The sequence below is a fragment of the Dipodomys merriami genome, unplaced genomic scaffold (assembly GCF_024711535.1).
Source record: "Dipodomys merriami isolate MVZ:Mamm:240054 unplaced genomic scaffold, mDipMer1.0.p SCAF_1175, whole genome shotgun sequence".
Classification (NCBI taxonomy): domain Eukaryota; kingdom Metazoa; phylum Chordata; class Mammalia; order Rodentia; family Heteromyidae; genus Dipodomys; species Dipodomys merriami.
In genome coordinates, this window is record NW_027202466.1 from 191,104 (window position 1) to 209,501 (window position 18,398).

General features: G+C 58.8%; 1 protein-coding gene across 7 annotated transcripts in view; it reads left to right on the forward strand.

Moving 5' to 3' along the window:
* The window catches only part of LOC138822917 (regulator of G-protein signaling 12-like), a 74,861-nt gene that overhangs the window by 44,499 nt on the left and 11,964 nt on the right, over positions 1 to 18,398 (forward strand). For all 7 annotated transcript variants that reach the window (XM_070015887.1, XM_070015888.1, XM_070015889.1 and 4 more), the window contains 8 exons: positions 12,605 to 12,774; positions 13,318 to 13,410; positions 13,817 to 13,960; positions 14,581 to 14,760; positions 15,456 to 15,609; positions 16,402 to 16,478; positions 17,571 to 17,765; positions 18,000 to 18,073. In XM_070015887.1, coding sequence (XP_069871988.1) covers positions 12,605 to 12,774; positions 13,318 to 13,410; positions 13,817 to 13,960; positions 14,581 to 14,760; positions 15,456 to 15,609; positions 16,402 to 16,478; positions 17,571 to 17,765; positions 18,000 to 18,073 — 1,087 coding nt within the window. The remainder of the gene's footprint in view (positions 1 to 12,604; positions 12,775 to 13,317; positions 13,411 to 13,816; positions 13,961 to 14,580; positions 14,761 to 15,455; positions 15,610 to 16,401; positions 16,479 to 17,570; positions 17,766 to 17,999; positions 18,074 to 18,398) is intronic.

The following is an 18,398-nucleotide window of genomic DNA, read 5'->3' on the forward strand; positions in this document are numbered from 1 at the left end:
CCGCGTGTGCGCGCGTGCAGCACCCCCCCTCCCCCGCTCCCGAGCGCCCATCCCTCGGCGCCCTCCCACCGGCCTCGGCCTCGCTCAGCGCCGCAGCCAGCTGCGCCTGCCCGCACGCAGCCTGCCTCTGCCCCCACAGGCACGCCGCCGCTCCACTGGCTGTGGGGACGATGGCTGCCTAGAGGGACTGGGGAGAAGAGTCCAAAGCAGGACCTGAGGGACAGGACCCGAGCAGCGGAAGGGGCGAGATCAAAGGAGACAGACACTGTTTACGTTGTCCCAAGTCCAATTTCACAACAAAGCAGCGAGAAAGACAGAAATAAATGAAAGAAAACGTACAGGCGGATATTATGAAACAAGAAAACTGGAGTAGCAATATTCGTATCAGACAGGACAGTTCACGGTGAACAAAGCAGGACAAAGCAGACATTGTGCACCAAAACGACAGCATTGCATGCGTGAGCCGAGGGAGGCAGGCTCCGGCTGCGGACACATCCTCCCGGAAGCACGCCGGCCGTGTGCCCCAGCGACAGCTGAGTGACAGACGGACCACCAGAGACAGATCTTCCAGCCCAGTGTAGAGTACATTTTCTCAAAGGCATACAGAGGGGCTGGGAAGGTGGCTCAGTGGTAGAGCGCTTGCCTTGCATGCCTGAGGCCCTGGGTTCAATTCCTCAGCACCACATAAGCAAAAAGAAAAAAAGCCGGAAGTGGCGCTGTGGCTCAGGTGGTAGAGCGCTAGCCTTGAGCTGAAGAGCTGAGGGACAGTGCCCAGGCCCAGAGTTCAGGTCCCACGACCGGACCCCCCCCCAAAAAAAAAGGCATACAGAACATTTATCAAATGTAAAAGTACTATAGCATGGATCTCCTGGCAGCAATGTAAATAGATGCCAGAATAAAAAATAGAATTTATACATTAAATTTTTTTTTTATGGATCCATAAAGGTTTATTGTCACACATCATCCTCGGTCACTCACTGCTGAGTTTTCTTTGGATTGCAGACTTGAGCAGTTGTGACAGAGACCACATGGCTGGCAGAGCTGGAAGCATTCACCACCCTAACTTCTGCAGAAAATGCTTACCATCCTTATCTATTATACATTAAATTTTTAATTAAATTAAAAAAAATTTGTCTGTCATGGGGCTTGAACTCTGGGCCTGGGCGCTGTTCCTCAACTCTTCAGCTCAAGGTGAGTGCTCTACTACTTGAGCCACAGCGCCACTTCTGGTTTTCTGGTGGCTTATTGGAGGTAAGAATCTCATGGACTTTCCTGCTGGAGCTGGCTTTGAACCGTGATCCTCAGATCTCAGCCTCTTGAATAGCTAGGATTACAGGCGTGAGCCACCAGCATTTGGCTTTAATTTTATTTTTAACTATAATTTTATTGTTATTATTAAGGTGTTGTACAGAGGGCTTAGTTTTTCAGTAACCAGTGCATTTCTTTTCTTTTCTTTTCTTTTCTTTTTGTCAGTCATGGGGCCTGAACTCTGGGCCTGAGCACTGTCCCTCAGCTCTTCACTCAAGGCTAATGCTCTACCACATGAGCCACAGCACCACTTCCGGCTTTTTCTGCTTATGTGGTGCTGAGGAATAGAACCCAGGGCTTCTTGCATGTAAGGCAAGCATTCTACCACAGAGCCAACTTCCCAGCCCCTAACCAGTACACTTCTTTTGTGGATACTATCACTCCTTCCTTTGCTTTCCCCCAGTTTTCTTGTCTTGTTCCTGCCCACAAGTTACATAGCTCATTTCCTACATAATATCTACCAAACAGCATGATTGAATTGTTCACCCTTCCTTCCTACCCCCGCTTTATCTGTCCCTTCCCCCCCCAAAAAAACCCCAAAGCAAAAATACCACCACCACCTCCACCACCAACAGCAAAAACCACGTTTTCATTTCCCAGAGTTCATTTTGATACATAGCACTTAAATGTTCAGACTTGTCACGCCTTTGTGTTCCTCCCTGAAGGGTTGCCTCCTTTAGCTGGACTGCGTGCATGAATGCCTAGAGCCTGCATAGCTTATCATGCCCAGTTCTGTTTTAGATCGAGCTTCCACTGATGGGAGAAAACATTCATCTTTTGTCTCTCTGAGCTTGGCTGACCTCACTTAGCACAATTTGTTCTAGATCCATCCATTTCCCTGCAGATGACATCATCTTACTCTTTCTAAAGGATGAGTAACATTTCATTGTGTGTAGGTACCACATTTTATTGATCCACTCATCTGTTGTAGGGCATCTGGATGTGTGAGTGTTTTATTGTATCCTGACTTGTAAGGATCAGGGTAGATGCCCACAGTGGTTTGGCTGGGTCACAGGGAAGGTCTATGTTTCCTTCTCTTTTTTTGTTATCATAAAGGTGGTTTTGGGGGGTTACAGTTACAGGTAAAGTGTACATTTCTTTTTGGGCAATGTTACTCCTTCCCTTACACTTCCCAAGTTTTTCCCTCCCATCCCTACCCACAAGTTGTATAGTTGATTTTCAATGTAGCGTCTAATTTTTTGTGCCTCCCCTTACCCTCCGAAAGATACAACTAAACAAACAAGTAAAAAAAAAAAAAGAAAACAAAAACAGCAACAAAGAGGAAAACCTCTTGTTTCCATCCCGATAAATGTTACTCTGTGTGACATGTTGAGTTTTCTGAGGTCCCTCCAGACTGCTGTCCCGCGTGGTCGTTTTAGTTCACACTCCCTCCAGCAGTGCAGTGGGTTCCTCTTTTCCCACATCCCCACCTGCATTTGTTGTGTGAATTCTGGTCCAGTCTAGCTGGGGTGAGCTGGAGTCTCACAGTTGTTTTGATGTGCATTTCCTTTATGGCCAGAGAGGGATGTTGAGCATTTTCTCACGCATCCATTTGCCATTCTTGCTTCCGAGAAGTCTCTCCTTAGTTCCTCTGCCCAATCAATAGATTGGTTTCTTAGTTTTTGTGTGTGGGGTTTAATTTTGAGCTCCTTGCATATTTTGAATATTAGGCCTTCGTCAGATCTATTGCTGGTAAAGATTTTCCCCTAGGATGTTGGCTGTCTTTTTAAAATTTTTATTGTTATTATAGAGGTGCTAGACAGAGGGGTTCCATTTACATGAGTCAGTAATGAGTGCATTTCCTTCCCTGCTGTATCATCTGTTCCTCACTCTCTCCCAGTCATACCCTGGCTCATGAAGCTTGGGCCGAAGCCTGAGTGTTGTGTGGCTGGGTCCTGGGGTGGGTCTAAGGTTAGTTGTTTGAGGACCCTCCAGATGGCCGTCCGCGTGGTTGTACTAGCATGCATTCCCACTGTGCTCCTGTCCGCTGCTGTGCAAACCCTTTTTTTTATTTTGATGTAATCCCATTTGTCAACTTTCTCCTATTTACTATGCCCCTGGGACTTTTTTCAAAAAGTTCCTACTATGCTTTATGAGTTCTAACATTTCTCCTACAGTGTCTTGGAGTAGTTTCACAGTTCCGCTTTGAGTTCCTCTTGGTAGGTGGTGACAGCAGGCATCCCATGTTAAGTTTTCTTCATGTGACGTCCAGTGTTCCCGTCACAATTATCGACAAGGTTATCTTTTTCCACCATATGTTTTTGGCTCCCTTGTCAAATTTCAGATAACTGTTAAGAGTATGGCTTTATTTCTGGGTCTTCTAGTCTGTTCCACTGCTCTTCAGGCCTGTTCTTGTGCCAGTACCAAGTTGTTTTTGTTATTAGAGCTCTGTAGTAAAGCTAGAGGTCTGGGGTTGTGATTCTACCAGCATTGCTTTTTCAGTCTAAAATTGCTGTGGCTATTTGCGGTCTTTTGTGGTTCCATATGAATTTTTGGCTTGTTTTCTGTATACTGGTGAAGAGTGGCATTGGGATTTTGAGGGGATTATGTTGTTTATAGATCGCCTTTGGCATATTAATTCCACCAGTCCATGAACATGGGAGGGCTTTCTACATTAAAAAATTTAAACCATGCTTCAGAATAATCTATGCAACAGTAACGTAAAGCACTAACTGTAAATAGGAAAAAAAGTTTGAAATAGTAAGAAAAAAAAGAACAAAATGAATGTAACTTAAGATGAAGGAAATAAGGATAAACCTGGAAATGAACAAAATATATCACAAAACAAATGCATAAGCCGGGTGCCGGTGGCTCACACCTGTAATTCTAGCTACTCAGGAGGCTGAGACCTGAGGATTGTGATTTGAAGCCAGCCCGTGCAGGAAAGTCCGTGAGACTCTTAATTGGAGAATTAGCCACTGGAAAACCAGAAGTGGTGCTGTGGCTTAAAGAGGTAGAGTGCTAGCCTTCAGTGAAAAGCTCAGGGACAGCGGCCAGGCTCTGAATTCAAGCCCCACAACTGACAAAAATAAGAAAAAACCCCCACAAAACACATGTAACTAATAATAATAATGCAAACAGATGAGTTTTCAACAATTGTGACGCGGGAGAGGGATCGACAGACGCAGCACCAAGAGAAGCAGCTCCCAGCTCTGGCTAGAAAGTAGCGTTGAGAGAATTCTAGCAGCAACTTTCTATGAATACATATGGTTATTAGAGCAAGTTGACTTTTTAAAGGAAAATACAGACTATAAGAAATAGAAACTGATTAGATAAACGAATGGGGGCTGGCGGGATTGGGAAGTTAAGGATGCATTTGTCCCACAAGACCACTATGTTCTAGATGAGTGTCCTAGTCAGCTTAGGTTGAGTAAGGCCCTGTAACAAGCTGTCCCACTCCCGGGGGCTTTCACGGCTCTCATGCCCGCTGCTTTGGGCATCTGTGTTTGTGCTGTGTTTCCCTCAGCCAGCCAGGCAGTGGGCGCAGCCACACTGAGGACACCGTGGGCAGGTCTGACTGCAGGAAGCCCCGACGGTAACGTGGCACGCAGCCTTGCTCCGCACACACCACAGCTTGGCCAGGCAGACCTGTCCTCGGCGTGAACACCAGAGTCAGGACGGAGGGAAACTCCATGACTGACAGCCTCTCACAGGAAAGACCCCTATAAAGATTTGCAAGTAGACGGAACCCGCCCTGTTTTTCATACTGCCTTCCTGGGAATGTGGACGTTTCCCGAGTTGTGTCTGCGCCTCCGCGCGTGGTCAACACCATCGCCGGCGCTGGGGCCACAGGGCTGCATGGCAGGTCCCGAGGCGGCCCGCACTCGGGGTCTGCCGAGCTGTCTCGGGGGGGGGGGGGGAGGGGAAGGGGAGGGGGGACCTGGAGGAGGAGTGGGTGCCCTCCCGCCAGCGGCTCTGCAGGCCGGGAGGCGCCGGCCCGGGGGCAGGGGACGGGCACCTCGCTCAGCGGAGTTTTGGGAGCTCCAGCGTTTAAAATTGCTTGCTTGATAAAGTTGCAGTCAAGTGCAAGTTCAAGTACTGCGTGTACCAGTGCTGCGCCTCCCTCCCTCCCTCTCTGCTCCTCCCCTTTGGCAGCAGTGGGGTTGAACGGGGCTTCACTCTTGCTGTGCTGTTGCCTTCGCCCCTGAGCCACGCTCTCCGGCTGGACCGCTTTTATGATTAAAATGACGTGACGTCTAGGCGGGCCGCGGGCCGTGAGTCTCTCCTTGTCTCTCACGGCCCTTCCCCCGGCATGAGGGTCACCAGAGCCTGTGTTTGCTGGGCAGGTGCTCTGGTGCTGGACCCTACTCCCAACCATTGTTTTTAGATGATCGTTTGGGGAGAGGGGAATGGAGGGGTCTTGTGTTTTCCCAGGCCCAGCCTCTGACCACAGCCTCCTGCCTGCTGGGACTCACAGATGTGTACCACCGCACCTGGGTTATTGCTCGAGCGAGGATCTTGCTTTCTTTTTTCTTGCTAACTTTTTTGCTCAAGCTATCCTTGAACTTCAGTCCTTCCACTCGTTCCCTCCCGTGTGGCTGGGATTATAGGCATGAGCTACAGTGCTCAGCATGCCTCCTTCCTCTGAATGTGGCCTTTGCTGCAGGAGCCCAGGCTGGCCCCCTGGGGCACGGTCCGCCGAGGAGGGTCCTTGCCTCCTCTTTGGCCTGCCGGACAAGCGCCGCTCACCACCCTGCCTGCTGTCACGTGCGGCCTGTCGCAGCTGTGGGGAGGGGAGTGGCAGTTCTGACCTTCCTCCCCAGCCCGAGAGCGCGTGCGCGCACGCACGTGTGTGTGTGTGCGCGTGTGTGTGTGCGCGTGTGTGTGTGTGCGTGCATGCGTGCGTGTGCGTGCGTGCGTGCACGTGTCTGAGCATGTGTGCGTGCGTGCGTGCGTGCGTGTGTGTGCGTGCGTGTGTGTGTGCGTGCGTGTGCGTGCGTGCGTGTGTGTGTGCGTGCGCATGTCTGTGCGTGCGTGCGTGCGTGTGTGTGTGTGCGTGCGTGCATGTGTGCGCGCGTGTGTGCGTGCGTGCGTGCGTGCGTGTGTGCGTGCGTGAGTGTGTGCGTGCGTGCGTGCGTGCGTGTGTGTGTGTGTGTGTGGAGTCTGTCTTCTTGGTGGGGCAGGCCAGCCTGCAGGACTCAGATTCCTGAGTCTCTGGGAAGCGTAGCTGCTCTGTGAAGGGCGCGACCCCCAGGCGTCCTCGGCTCAGGCCTGGCAGGTGGGGGCCGGGCACTCAGCTCTGCCGGGCTGGCTGCGCGCCGCGCCTCCCGTCAGCACCGGTCGTGACCAGGCCTCCTCTCCCCTCGCCCCCACTTGCCACGCTGACCCCACGCGCGCGCTGGCCGCGCTGCCCGCCCGAGGCCACGCAGGCTCTTCAGCATTTGCCATCTGCTTGGCATTTTCCTCCAGAAGGCTCTGCCGCTCAGATGCTGAGAGGTTCTTTGCGGGGTGGGAGCTCCTTGGGTGGTTGTGAGCCGGGCGCTTAAGCGCCAACCGAGAAGGTTTTCTTGTAGGCGCGCGCGGTGCTGGGGGCGTGCTTGCCACGGGGGCTTTGCTCTTGGGTGGGCTGCGAGGTCTGGCTAGGAGAAGCCTGCCTGCTCGTGGGCACCGGGAGTCAGCTGGGAGCTGGGGGGCACCGCCCGCCCCACCGCCACGGCCGTGCCCTGGGCAGGGGCCCCGTCCAAGACCCGAGCAGCCTGGCTGGGGAGCGGGCCAGGCGATCGGGCTGCTGTGGGGTCGGGGCGTCAGGTCACATCATCGGCAGGGCTCTGTCCTCACAGGCAGAGCAGTGCTCACGTGAGGAGCTGGGTGGCTTCCCCAGGCCTGTACCAGCCACCTCACGGAGGTAGGGACAGGGCCGAGGCTCCCGCCCATGCACCCCTCCTTCCTTGGAGCCCTAGCTCCAAAGCCGCAGCAGGCTCCTGGATGATTTCCTTGAAGGACTCACTGCTTTGACGGGAGGATCGGCCACGGGTGAAGGAAGGTGGCAGTAGGCAGCTGGTGAGGTGGGTGGTGGGGGCAGTAGGCAGCTGGTGAGGTGGGTGGGGCCAGTAGGCAGCTGGTGAGGTGGGTGGTGGGCTGGCAGTGTAGGCGCTGGCTGGGTAGGCAAGTGGCTGCCTCTTGGTGCTGGCGGGTGGGCATGTGTTGTCACGCTAGTAAGTAGACGTGGTTATGGGCCCTTCACAGCTGGCACTGCCATGTGTGTGGAGAGCTTCTGTACCTGGAGAGGCTCTCAAGGTGGCCTGGCTCTGCCCAGGCCATGGGGTGAGGTCCTGGAGGGAGGGCGGGGGTGGGGGCGGTGTCGGCCTGTGTGGTGGCCGTGGCTTCCAGGGCTCCAGGCTTTCCAGCGTGTGGTGTGTTTTGCTTTGGATGTGGCTTGGCGTGGTTCATTTGCCTCTTACCTAGGAGACCACTAGCGATCACTTGTGTTTATGCAATTAAACGTGTTTGGCATCAAAGCACACACGGGCACAAGCGTAGCAATCTCATACTTGGAAGCCGGGAGTTTGTTTCTTGCTCTCCGTGCAGGGCTCAGCCTCGGCCTCCGCCCGCCGGGCAGGCGTGCGAGCGTGCGCGGCCCCGCTGTCTCCTGACTCCTCGTGTAAATAATTCAGCGGCTGTGAATTATGTATGCACGGGGCAGCGGAGTGGAGCCTCCGCCCCGGGAGGCCTGTGGAGCGGGGCTGTCCCTGGAGAAGCCGCGGCGGCTGCCACTCCTGGAGGCCCGGGTGGAGCCGGGCAGCATGGCCCTGCGCGGCCCCGGGGATGGGTGCAGAGGGGTGGCTGACGCTGAACGGTTGGAAGTACTGGGCTAAATGGCCTCACAGCGGCTCGTATCGGCTCTGCCCAGGTAAAGTCCCTCACCGGCCTGCGGGTCTGCCTGCCACGCGGGGCGGGGGAGAGGGGGTCCGTGTGGTCCGGGGCGAGCCTGTGCAGGGACGGCGGCCTGCCACCTGGGCGGCGTGACTAGAGGTGACGCGGGGTTGAGGGCCTGTGCTGTGACGCTAGCCCCAAACTTAGGTGTCACTTAAATTTGTTACATGTTGTCCCTTTGCCAACCAATCAGTAGCGATGTGGTGGCTTTTCTGGCTTATCTGACAGACCACAAAAACCCTCTCACCAGAAGAGCACTTCGGTGACTCAGAAAATGAAAACCCACAACAAACCCTCAGAAAAAGTCTCTGAGGTGACGGGAAGCGGGGAGGGTGCGTCCCCCCTGCCAGCTGCTGGCGGCGGGGGGCGCGTGGACGGCTGTGGCTCCGGCCGGGCCGCGTCGCCTGCCGCCGGGCCGCGAGCTGTACCGCGAGCTGTCGGATCGCAGGGAACGTCAGAGGGCAGTGCTCATGGGTCCGGGTCAAGCCTTCGGTGAACACAGACGGTTTTCCATGCAGGAGGACAGTTCTAGAACATGCTGTAGACTGCAGCTCCACAAGAATGGAACTTTCTGTGCCTGTTGTGTCGAGCATGGTGCTGAGATTTCCACTCCACAGGGTGTCTCTGCCACAACCCTACGGGCCTTGCTGCCGCCTGTCCCCCACGGCCTTCTGCACACGTGTGTGCACACGCTCCATCCACGCCCCACGGCCTTCTGCACACGTGTGTGCACATGCTCCATCCACACCCCACGGCCTTCTGCACACGTGTGTGCACACGTTCCATCCACACCCCCACGGCCTTCTACACACGTGTGTGCACACGCTCCATCCACGCCCCACGGCCTTCTGCACACGTGTGTGCACACGCTCCATCTACGCCCCCACGGCCTTCTACACACGTGTGTGCACACGCTCCATCCACGCCCCATGGCCTTCTGCACACGTGTGTGCACACGCTCTATCCACGCCCCACGGCCTTCTGCACACGTGTGTGCAATGCTCCATCCACGCCCCACGGCCTTCTGCACACGTGTGTGCACACGCTCCATCCACACCCCCACGGCCTTCTGCACACGTGTGTGCACACACTCCATCCATTTGTGTGCTCACATTTTACCCAAGTAGGATCATACTGTGCTCATGTGATTCTGTGTACCGTCCGTCGAAGGGCTCTATCATCCTCTCTGATTTTCCACTCTGAACCTGTGTGACCTGGAGGCTGTGAGCATGTGGGGTGGCCTGGCGCTGGCCTTGGACGCCCCTCTGCTCCAGGGCCCCCGTGTTGGACTTGTGACCGCAGCCCTGCATGGGGTGGGGGCGGCTCTCCCGGTCACGTGAGGGAGGGTGTGCCCCCAGGGTCTGAAGGAGGCCCCCGGTCTCACGCATTGCACGCCCCCCCCCTTCGCTGGACGGTGTCTACAGTTTTGGCGAGGACACCCTTGTTTCCTGAGCATTACGTCCCTAGCCTGGACACCTAGAGATGGCCTCCGCTCCCCCTCACGCTCGAGGCTGGGCCTTCCACGCACTGGTGCACACTGAGGAGCTGAGTGCGAGGCCAGCGCACACACACTCGAGGGTCCAGGTTGGTTTTGTGTGAGGAAAATGTTCACTTCTTGCTTAGACTTTCAAAGTGCCTGTATTGGTTTATGAGTCTAGAAAGTTCTGCCTTTGGTATAGGCTAGCTCTTATCATAAAGATAAGTCTATCAACGCTTGGGTCATGTTTAGCTTACATTTCCAGTCAGCACTCCTATGTTCATTCACTCAATCACTGCACAAGCACAGCACCTCGGCAGCTAGCTCTGGAGCGGCCGGACCACCCCGGGTGCCGGCTTGTGGCTGGGATGGGCAGGGCTGTGCTGGTGCAGCCTGCCGGGCGCAGGGTGTGGAGCGGGCCGGAGCAGGCTCGAGAGCTGGGCTGTCTGGGAGCTGGACTTCCTCCCCTCGCCCCCCCCCCCCCCGCAGCAGCAGGGTGCGGGGACTGACAGGCACGTGGGTAGAGGGCTTACAGCCCGCAGGTCAGCTGTGAGTGGATCACCCTGTCCACCGTTCTCTGCCATCTCCCCCCCCACTTCCACATAGTGTGCATTGAATGTAGCGACTGCATTAGTTCTCCCTCCTCCCTCCATTCCTGTGCCCCCAAATCTTTCTACTTCCTGGTATTCATTTTTTGAACAATTCATTAGTTCAAAATCCTTGGGCTCCTCCCCCAAGTCTAACTCTCCTTTAGCCGTTAGTGTGCATGTGCGTATCACCTGCGTATGTTGCCACGTGTGTTTGTATTTTAGATTGAGCTTCCACACGTGAGAGAAAGCATGCACCATGTTTCTCTCTGAGCCTGGCTTACTTGATGTAACTATTTTTTTCGAGGTCTATCCGTTTCCTTCCAGGTGACATAATACTAGTTATTCTGAGGATGAGTCAAGTCCCACGGTGTGTGTGGACCGCCTTTTGTTGTGGGGCACTGGGCTGTTGTGAGTAGAGCAGCAGTCAACGTGCGCGTGTGGCTGTGAACCTACACGTGCAGGTGTCTTTACCAGGTGTCTTCAAGGACTACCTCGGGTCTCCCAGTATTTCTCTAATTGCATTTTACACTGAAATCTGGTCACCTGGGTCGGACTTCACGGGCACTGGAGGTCAGGTGAGACCCGTCTCCACCTAGTGACCCGCCTGTCCCGAGACCTCAGCCCCTTCCTGGACTTGGTCTTCTGTCCCGGGGTGCACCTGCTGTGCACAGTGGGCCTGGAGATCTCTCCACCCTTTGGCTCACTGTGGGTCGTGGGTGGGGAGCTGGCCCCAAGGGAAGGTGCAGGGCTGACAAAAGCTCTGTTAATGCACAACGGGATTCGGTGCACGAGGAGGGGGAGACCAAGACGGTGCAAGCTACCGGACATGGCGGCCCCAGAGGCGGGAGAGCCAGGGTCTGTGCACACCAGTGTGCCCAAGCCTCTCACACGTGAACAGGAGCTTCCTTTGTGGACAAGCGTTCCATGTCAGGTGTTTCCAGATGGTTCCTTGATGGGGCCGCAGCATTGCTCAGAGCAGCCACACCCTGCTGGCTTCTCAGTGTCTGGCCTTCTCAGCGCTGGCCATGTTGCCCACCCTGACGTGTCTTCCAGAAGAGCCGCTCAGAGTGTGCATGCCAGCCTGGCGCCAGGCCTCCCCGGTGTCCCCCTGTGCCAGGGCCGGGCCATGCGCTCCTTTATTTCAAAAGTGGAGCCGGGAAGGTGGGTGCAAAGAAAATCTCACCGTGTGCAAATGCTGGTCCTGTGACGTTACTTCTCTGCACGTGCGCATCTGTGGTGTGTAGAAGATGGGGCTGCTTGGAACCTAATGAGGGCCGCATGTGAACAGTCGTGCTAGACAGGAGGGTGAGGCCACCCCCACTCAACCCGAGTTCTGTGACTGAGTCCCGGGTTTGCCCCGGCCCACAACAGCAACGTGCTGTGCTGGGTCTCAGGTGAGCGGCAGGGTGCTGGGGACCAGGCGTCCTGGGAAGGCCTCCGCGCTCACCCCGGGCCGCCGCTTCCCGGAGCCCCACCCGCGGGAGGTGGCACGGTAGGGGCCTGCTCACCCCCGCCCCGGGCTCATCCGTGGCGGCTGCGTGGCCTGACCCGCACAGGAGCAGGGAGCAGGTCCACTGGGGATCGGAACTGGGGAGGGGGCCACGGGGAACGCGGGAGGTGGGTGCCGGTCAGCTCCGCCACACACAGCGCGAGGCCTCCCCCGTGCCGCCGGCTGGCCGGGCTGGGCTCCCGTGCACCCAGGATGCTCCCATAGGGGGACACGTTCCGGGGAACGTGGTGGTCCTTAGAGTGCCTGCTCAGCCCGTCCCTCCCGGGCTTAGGCCAGAGCTGATGCCCCAGCTTCTGGGCGGGGTCTCTGTTTGGACAGCAGTGTGTTTTTGAACCAGGAACTCTGTGCTGTCAGTGCCACGAAGAGCGGACATGGCAGGAGGGCTTTGCTCTGAGACGCAGCCTGTGTGCACACTGGGCGTCGGGCGCTGTGGGTCTGCGCTGCCCCGGAGCGCCGTCTCTGGCCACGCGTGCCTGCTGGCGCCCGGCAGCGGCAGCCTTCCTTGGACTCCCGCTGCGTCCAGTGCCTCTGCCCTGCACGTGTCACGCGTGTCCGGGCCGTGCGTCGCCACTGCTCTTTCTGCTCTGTGCACCCTCACTTCTGTTAAAGCTTCCTGATTCTCCCATTCCTCCCCGTGGGTGTAGTGTAGAGCGTGTGTGTGTGAGTAAGTGTGAACGGCGCCAGGGCGGGGGTCTGAGTGCTGTGTATGTCGAGAACGTGCTGGGCCAGTTGTGGTGTCGTGTGTGGTGTGATTCAGCAAGCATTGCAGAGAGCGGGCGTGGGCGCGGGCACCGTGGCCCCTGGGAGGAGCGGCAGGGCTGCAGCCGCGCTGTGCTGGTCCCGCAGAGTTGACGGGTGCCGACCTGAAGGACTGCGTGAGCAACCACAGCCTGAGCAGCAACGCCAGCCTGCCCAGCGTGCACAGCTGCCGGCGCCTGTGCGAGAGGAGGGTGGCCAGCTGGGCCGTGTCGTTCGAGCGCCTGCTGCAGGACCCCGTGGGTGTGCGCTACTTCTCCGTGAGTAGCAGGGGTGGGGCGCGGGCTCTACAGAGCTGCTTCAGCGGGGGTAGCGCCCTGCGGGCCCCAGCGGCCCGGCCCAGCGCTGTCCTGGGTCCCCCCGGTTACTGGGCAGCCGGAGTAAGCGGCAGGTCCAGGCCCCCTGGCCCTCCGCCCTGCGGTCTCCCTAGGGTGCGCCCCTCTCTGCCTGAAGTGAGTCAGGGTCTCACTACGAGCTCTGGCCGGCCTGGAACTCACGGTCCTCCACCTCAGCCTCCTGAGTGCTGGGATTACAGGTGTGTACTCCCTGGCCTGGCTGGAGTTTCCTGTAAATGTCTGGGAGTGAGACTTGACGGCCTAGTGCAGCTCTTGAAGACTGCCGGTGCTTGGACTGGGGTCTGAGGGGAGAGTACCCACTCAAGGCCCCTGTGCAAGCCGGGTGCGGCCCAGGGACAACGCACTCCTAAGAACAGGGCAGTGAACACCTGCTGCTGGCCCCTGCGGGGCGCGGCACCGAGCTGTGGGGTGCTGCCGCAGGGTGACCTCTCCCCTCTGCGGTTTCAGGACTTCCTAAGGAAAGAGTTCAGTGAGGAAAACATCCTCTTCTGGCAGGCCTGTGAATATTTCAATCATGTCCCCGCGCACGACAAGAAAGAGGTAAGTCCCGCCTGCCTGCGGCGGCCGGGCCGGCTCCGTGGGAGACACCGCGCATTTGGAAAGGTCATTTCTTTTTCAGAATTAACTTGTCAATGCGGATGGCATTTAGCTCCGTCTAAACATAATGTGTGTGAGGGCTGTGAGCCCCGAGCCCACGTCACAGCCTTGGCCTCAGTAGGCTGGAGGTAGAGCGGATCTGGGCGTGGGGCCAGCGGGAGCCCAGGGCGGCACCGTGCTGGCCGCCGTGCGTCCCATCCCCGGGCCGGTCCCTGTCTCCGGGCGCCTCCCTCTCGGGTGCGGCCTGCGCGCGTGCGGGCATGTGCCGCCCCGGGCCCTCACAGAGCCGCTCGGGACCGCGGGGCGGGCGTGAGGGTGGCCCCCGCCCCTGAGACCGGCCGTCCCTCAGCTTTCCTACAGAGCTCGGGAGATCTTCAGCAAGTTCCTGTGCAGCAAGGCCACCACCCCAGTCAACATCGACAGCCAGGCCCAGCTGGCGGACGACGTCCTCAACGCCCCGCACCCCGACATGTTCAAGGAGCAGCAGCTCCAGGTGGGGGTCCCCAGGGGTCCCTGGGCGCAAGGTGCAGTGAGGGCTCTGAGACCAAAACCACCACCACCACCACAAGAATAATTCCAGGCGCCCCTGCACTGACCGTGTGGCCTGGGCTGGCCAGCCTGAGACCCCCCCCCCGCCTGAGAGTCCCCCCCCCCCCCCGCCTCCTGCGTGTGATTTTAAATTCTGCGGCCTGGTGGCATTAAACAGCCGCATCTGGACCTTGCACCTCACAGGCCCCGCTGGGGGCTGCCCTGCCATGGGGTGCAGGACTGACCTGACACAAAAGGACAGCAAAGGGGAGGCCTCCCAGTCTGTGAGACCCCAGGCTGCCTCCGGACCTGGGTCTCCCCTCCCTAAGTAAGGGCTCTCTAAGCCTGAGGCCCCAAGTCCGCAGAGCGGCTGGCTTTGCCTGTGCGTGGGGTTGGCCCAGGGCAGGAGTGATGGAGCAGGGGCAGAGGCTGGCTTCCTGAGGGGAAGAGGAGACTGCCTGGCCCGGGCGGGCGTCAGGAGTGCCAGGCTGGCAGCGTCTTCAGAGCGGGCCAGCCGGTGGGGCGGGCCTGGGGCGGGCACCCCGGCTCCTCCTGTCACCGTATTGTGTGGTGCTTGCTCCCCAGATTTTCAATCTGATGAAGTTTGATAGCTACACTCGCTTCCTGAAATCCCAGATGTACCAAGACTGCGTGCTGGCGGAGGTGGAAGGCCGCGCCCTCCCGGACTCCCAGCCGGTGCCCAGCAGCCCGGCCTCCAAGCAGAGCCTCAGCTCCGAGCACTCCAGCGCGTCCACGCCGAAAAAGGTGCCGGCCCGGCTGACAGGAGGCTGCGGTGTCCTCCGCGGAGGCGTCCTGCGGGGCTCTGGCTTTGTGGGCAGGGTCGCGTCGTGGTCAGGGCAGTTTCCTTGACTGACAGAAGGGTCTTGATTGTTCCATGGAGTTCTTCTGTGTACAGCTCTGTATTCAGATCCTTGGCTTCATGAAACGTAAAGCAACACTACAGTGTTGTCCTTTTTGTTCTTTTTGTGTGTGTGCTGGCTCTGGGGCTTGAACTCAGGATCCTGAGTGCTTGGCTTTTTGCTCACAGCTGGTGCTGTACCATTTGAACTCCAAGTCTGGCTTTTCACTGGCTTATTAGAGATGAGGTGGGTTTTTTCCAAGTCATTTCAAGATTCATTTTTTAAAATATCCTTAAGTATTTGCAGAGAAGGGTTTCGGTCGGGCAGGTCAGGGCTGTGAGTCAGCGCGTCGTACCCTGTCACCGTCTGCCATTCCCCCAGCTCCCCGACCCCAGAGGCCCCCGAGCGACCCCAGAGGCCCCGAGTGACCCCAGAGGCCCCCGAGCGACCCCAGAGGCCCCGAGTGACCCCAGAGGCCCCCGAGCGCTGGGAACGGCTCTGCCTCAGGGCCCAGCCTCCTCAGTCGCTGGGATTACAGAGGGAAACTACTTGCACTCGCCTGACTTCAGTGATTTAATCGAGGCTCCAATTTTCTGGCAGTTAAGTGGAAAATCAAAGTCAGGAAGATCCCTAAATGAAGATGCGGGGGACGAGGACAGTGAGAGGAAGCGGAAAGGGGCCTTTTTCTCCTGGTCCAGGAATCGGAGCACGGGACGATCCCAGAAGAGGAGGGAGCAGGGGGACCTTGCCCACGGTACGTGTGGGTCCCGGGTCGCGGCCAGGGGTGCAGTGAGGGTGCCGAGGCCGTCTGCAGGAATGAGAAAGGCTGCACTGCGCCTGCGGCGTCTCACACTCACGCTGCGGGTGGCTGACTGCTGTGTCCCTCTCCTGCGGGGACCGTGCCTCAGCTTCGTCTAGGTCTAGGCAAGTCAGCAAACAACTTTTACATTTGTGAAAAATGTCGTGCTGTCGGCATCCGGCTCTTTGCTCCGTTGTCCCCTCTGTGGTTCGCTTCAGTGCTTCCTTCTGGACGCCTGTGCCCTGGCCGTGCCTGTCACAGGAGCCCTGAGCGTCTCTGCATGCGGGGGTCACGGGGGCTGGAGCCTGTCTGTGGAGGGGCCTCACGGTGCACAGGGGCCATCAGCCACCACACAAAGGCCGCGGGCCCCACACACGGTCAGACGAGCCGCTGGCCAGAGCCTCGGCTGCTGTCCACAGGGACGGCCGCGGGGGCCCAAAGAGGACCCTCTGAGCTGGAGAGCAGAGCCTGGTGAAGGGGCGCGTTGGGAGCACAGGGCTGGCCCTGTGTGGGCTGGCTGGGCTGCCTCCCCCGGCCGCAGCCTCCCACCTCCCGAGTGCCGTTCCTCTTCCCTCTGTTCTGGGACTGGAGGTGGTGTGTCTGTGTGTGTCTGTGTGTCTGCGTGTGTATGTGCGTGCCTGTGCGTGTCTGTGTCTGTGTATCTGTGTGCGTTGTGTCTGTCTCTGTGTTACGTGAGGACAGTCCAGGCTGTTGCTCTGGGTTCACACCGGCTGTCTCCTTGTTAAGATGCCCTTCGTGCCAACGGGAGCCTGTGCCGCCGGGAGTCGCAGGGCTCCGTGTCCTCCTCAGGGAGCGTGGACCTGGTGAGTCCTCCCCTCCCCCCTCCTCTGCCCCCTCCGCCGGGGCGCAGGCTGTGCGGACGAGACTGTCCCATGAAAAACCCAGCATTCATTTTAGAAATTGGCACCGGACCCCAGCTCAGGGGTCCAGAGGCAGCTCGGGTCACTGTTTGGCAGATAAGATGCTTGAGGACTGAATCCAGCTTGCATTTGCTTCTTTAATCCTGGTGTTCTAATTTGTTTGAGTTTTTGGCTCCCGCTACGAGCAAGGTCTGGCGCAGCCTGGCTCCTCTGCTGACTGCTGGCCACGGCTTGTTCTGGCCTTTGCAGCTGGGGAGGGGGCTGGGCAGCTGGCCTAGGACCTGAGGGGTCCTCGGTGAGTTTTGGGGGCTTGCTGCTTCCATGCAGAGGAGCTCTTCAGTTGTACCACGTAGGGTTTCGAGCTTGAGGGCTTTGCACAGACCCGTTCTCTTCTGCAGCCCGACCACCCCAACCTCAGTGGCTTAGCGCCGTGCTGTGCCAGGAGCCAGCTTGCGCTCACCCTGGCTGCGCTCTCGCTGCCCCAAGTCCCTGGGCATGGAAGCTCCTGGGCCATCTTACCTCTGTGTGGCCCCGGGCCGGGGGCTTGTGCAGCAGCAGCCAGTCCAGTCTCGTGTCTCTGGTGTTCTCAGGGGCCACGGCGTGGCCTCTGGTGGGCCAAGCTGGGAGCCAGCACGGCCCCGCGTGCCTCCCCAGGCAGCCCCGAGGCCCCGCTCTTCCTGCAAGGCCCACATGGGCTTGCGGGGAGTCGTGCGGCCATCTTTGCAGCCAGCCCACCACTCTGCCGGCTGGGTTTGGAAATAACGCTCAGACTGTCAGGAAGGGTGATGATGAATGAGAGTGCGGGTCGGGAGGGGGTGACGGGGTGAGAGGGTCTGTGCTGAGCTGCGGCCTGGGTGGGCGCCACGCTCCCTGGTGGGCGGTGTGAAGGGCTTGTCCCCCACCCTGCCTCCTGCGCCTCCCCGGAGACGGCTTGGGTGGAGAGCCGCGTCTGCCCGGGCTGTGTGGGGGCAGGTGGGCCGCGGGCTCTCCCTGGGGAGCCACTCTGCACCCGCGACCCGTCTCCCTGCCCCACAGCCCGAGGCCTGCAGAACCCCGGCGGCCGAGAGGGACAAGGCTGCCCGGCACTGCTGCATCCACCTCCCGGACGGGACCTCCTGCTCGGTGGCCGTCAGGTCCGGATTCTCCATCAAAGACATCCTGGCGGGACTCTGCGAGCGGCAGGGCATCAACGGGGCCGCCGTGGACCTCTTCCTGGCGGGCGGGGACAAGGTACTGGCCCGGCCAGGCGTGAGCTCTCGTGCGGCTGCTGCAGTGCGCTCGGCCCAGCGGCTAGCGCCTCAGGTCTGCCGGCCTCCCCACCCCCGCGGGCGCTGCGGGGCTGCGCTGTGCGGAGCCCTGCATGCCGATGCGGCGGGCTATTTTTGACGCGGCTCTTTTGCTGTGTGCAGCTGTGTGCCCACGGGCCCGCACCCCCACATTAACCCCGGTCTCTCTGTGCTGCAGCCGCTGGTGCTCCACCAGGACAGCAGCATCCTGGCGTCGCGGGACCTGCGGCTAGAGAAGCGCACTTTGTTTAGGTAAGAGCAGAGTGCGGCTTCCGAAGCCCCGGGGGCTGTGTCTGATCCTCGGGGCTCCTCCTGCCGCGGTCACTCCCGGGCACTGCCCGTCTCCCCAGCGGGCACAGCCCTGGGTCGGTGCCCCATCTGGCGCTTGGCAAAGGTGGAGCCTGCCCACCCGCAGGCCTCCCTGGCTCTAGGACCACGGTGGGGCAGGGAGGGGTGCCCTCTGCCTGCGGTGCCGGGAGTGACCGGCGGCATGTCCCTGCAGCCCAGAGTTCACAGGGGCCTCGTGGGCTTGCTCGCACACAGGCCCCCTCCCTCGGAGCCCAGCGGGTCGCAAGGA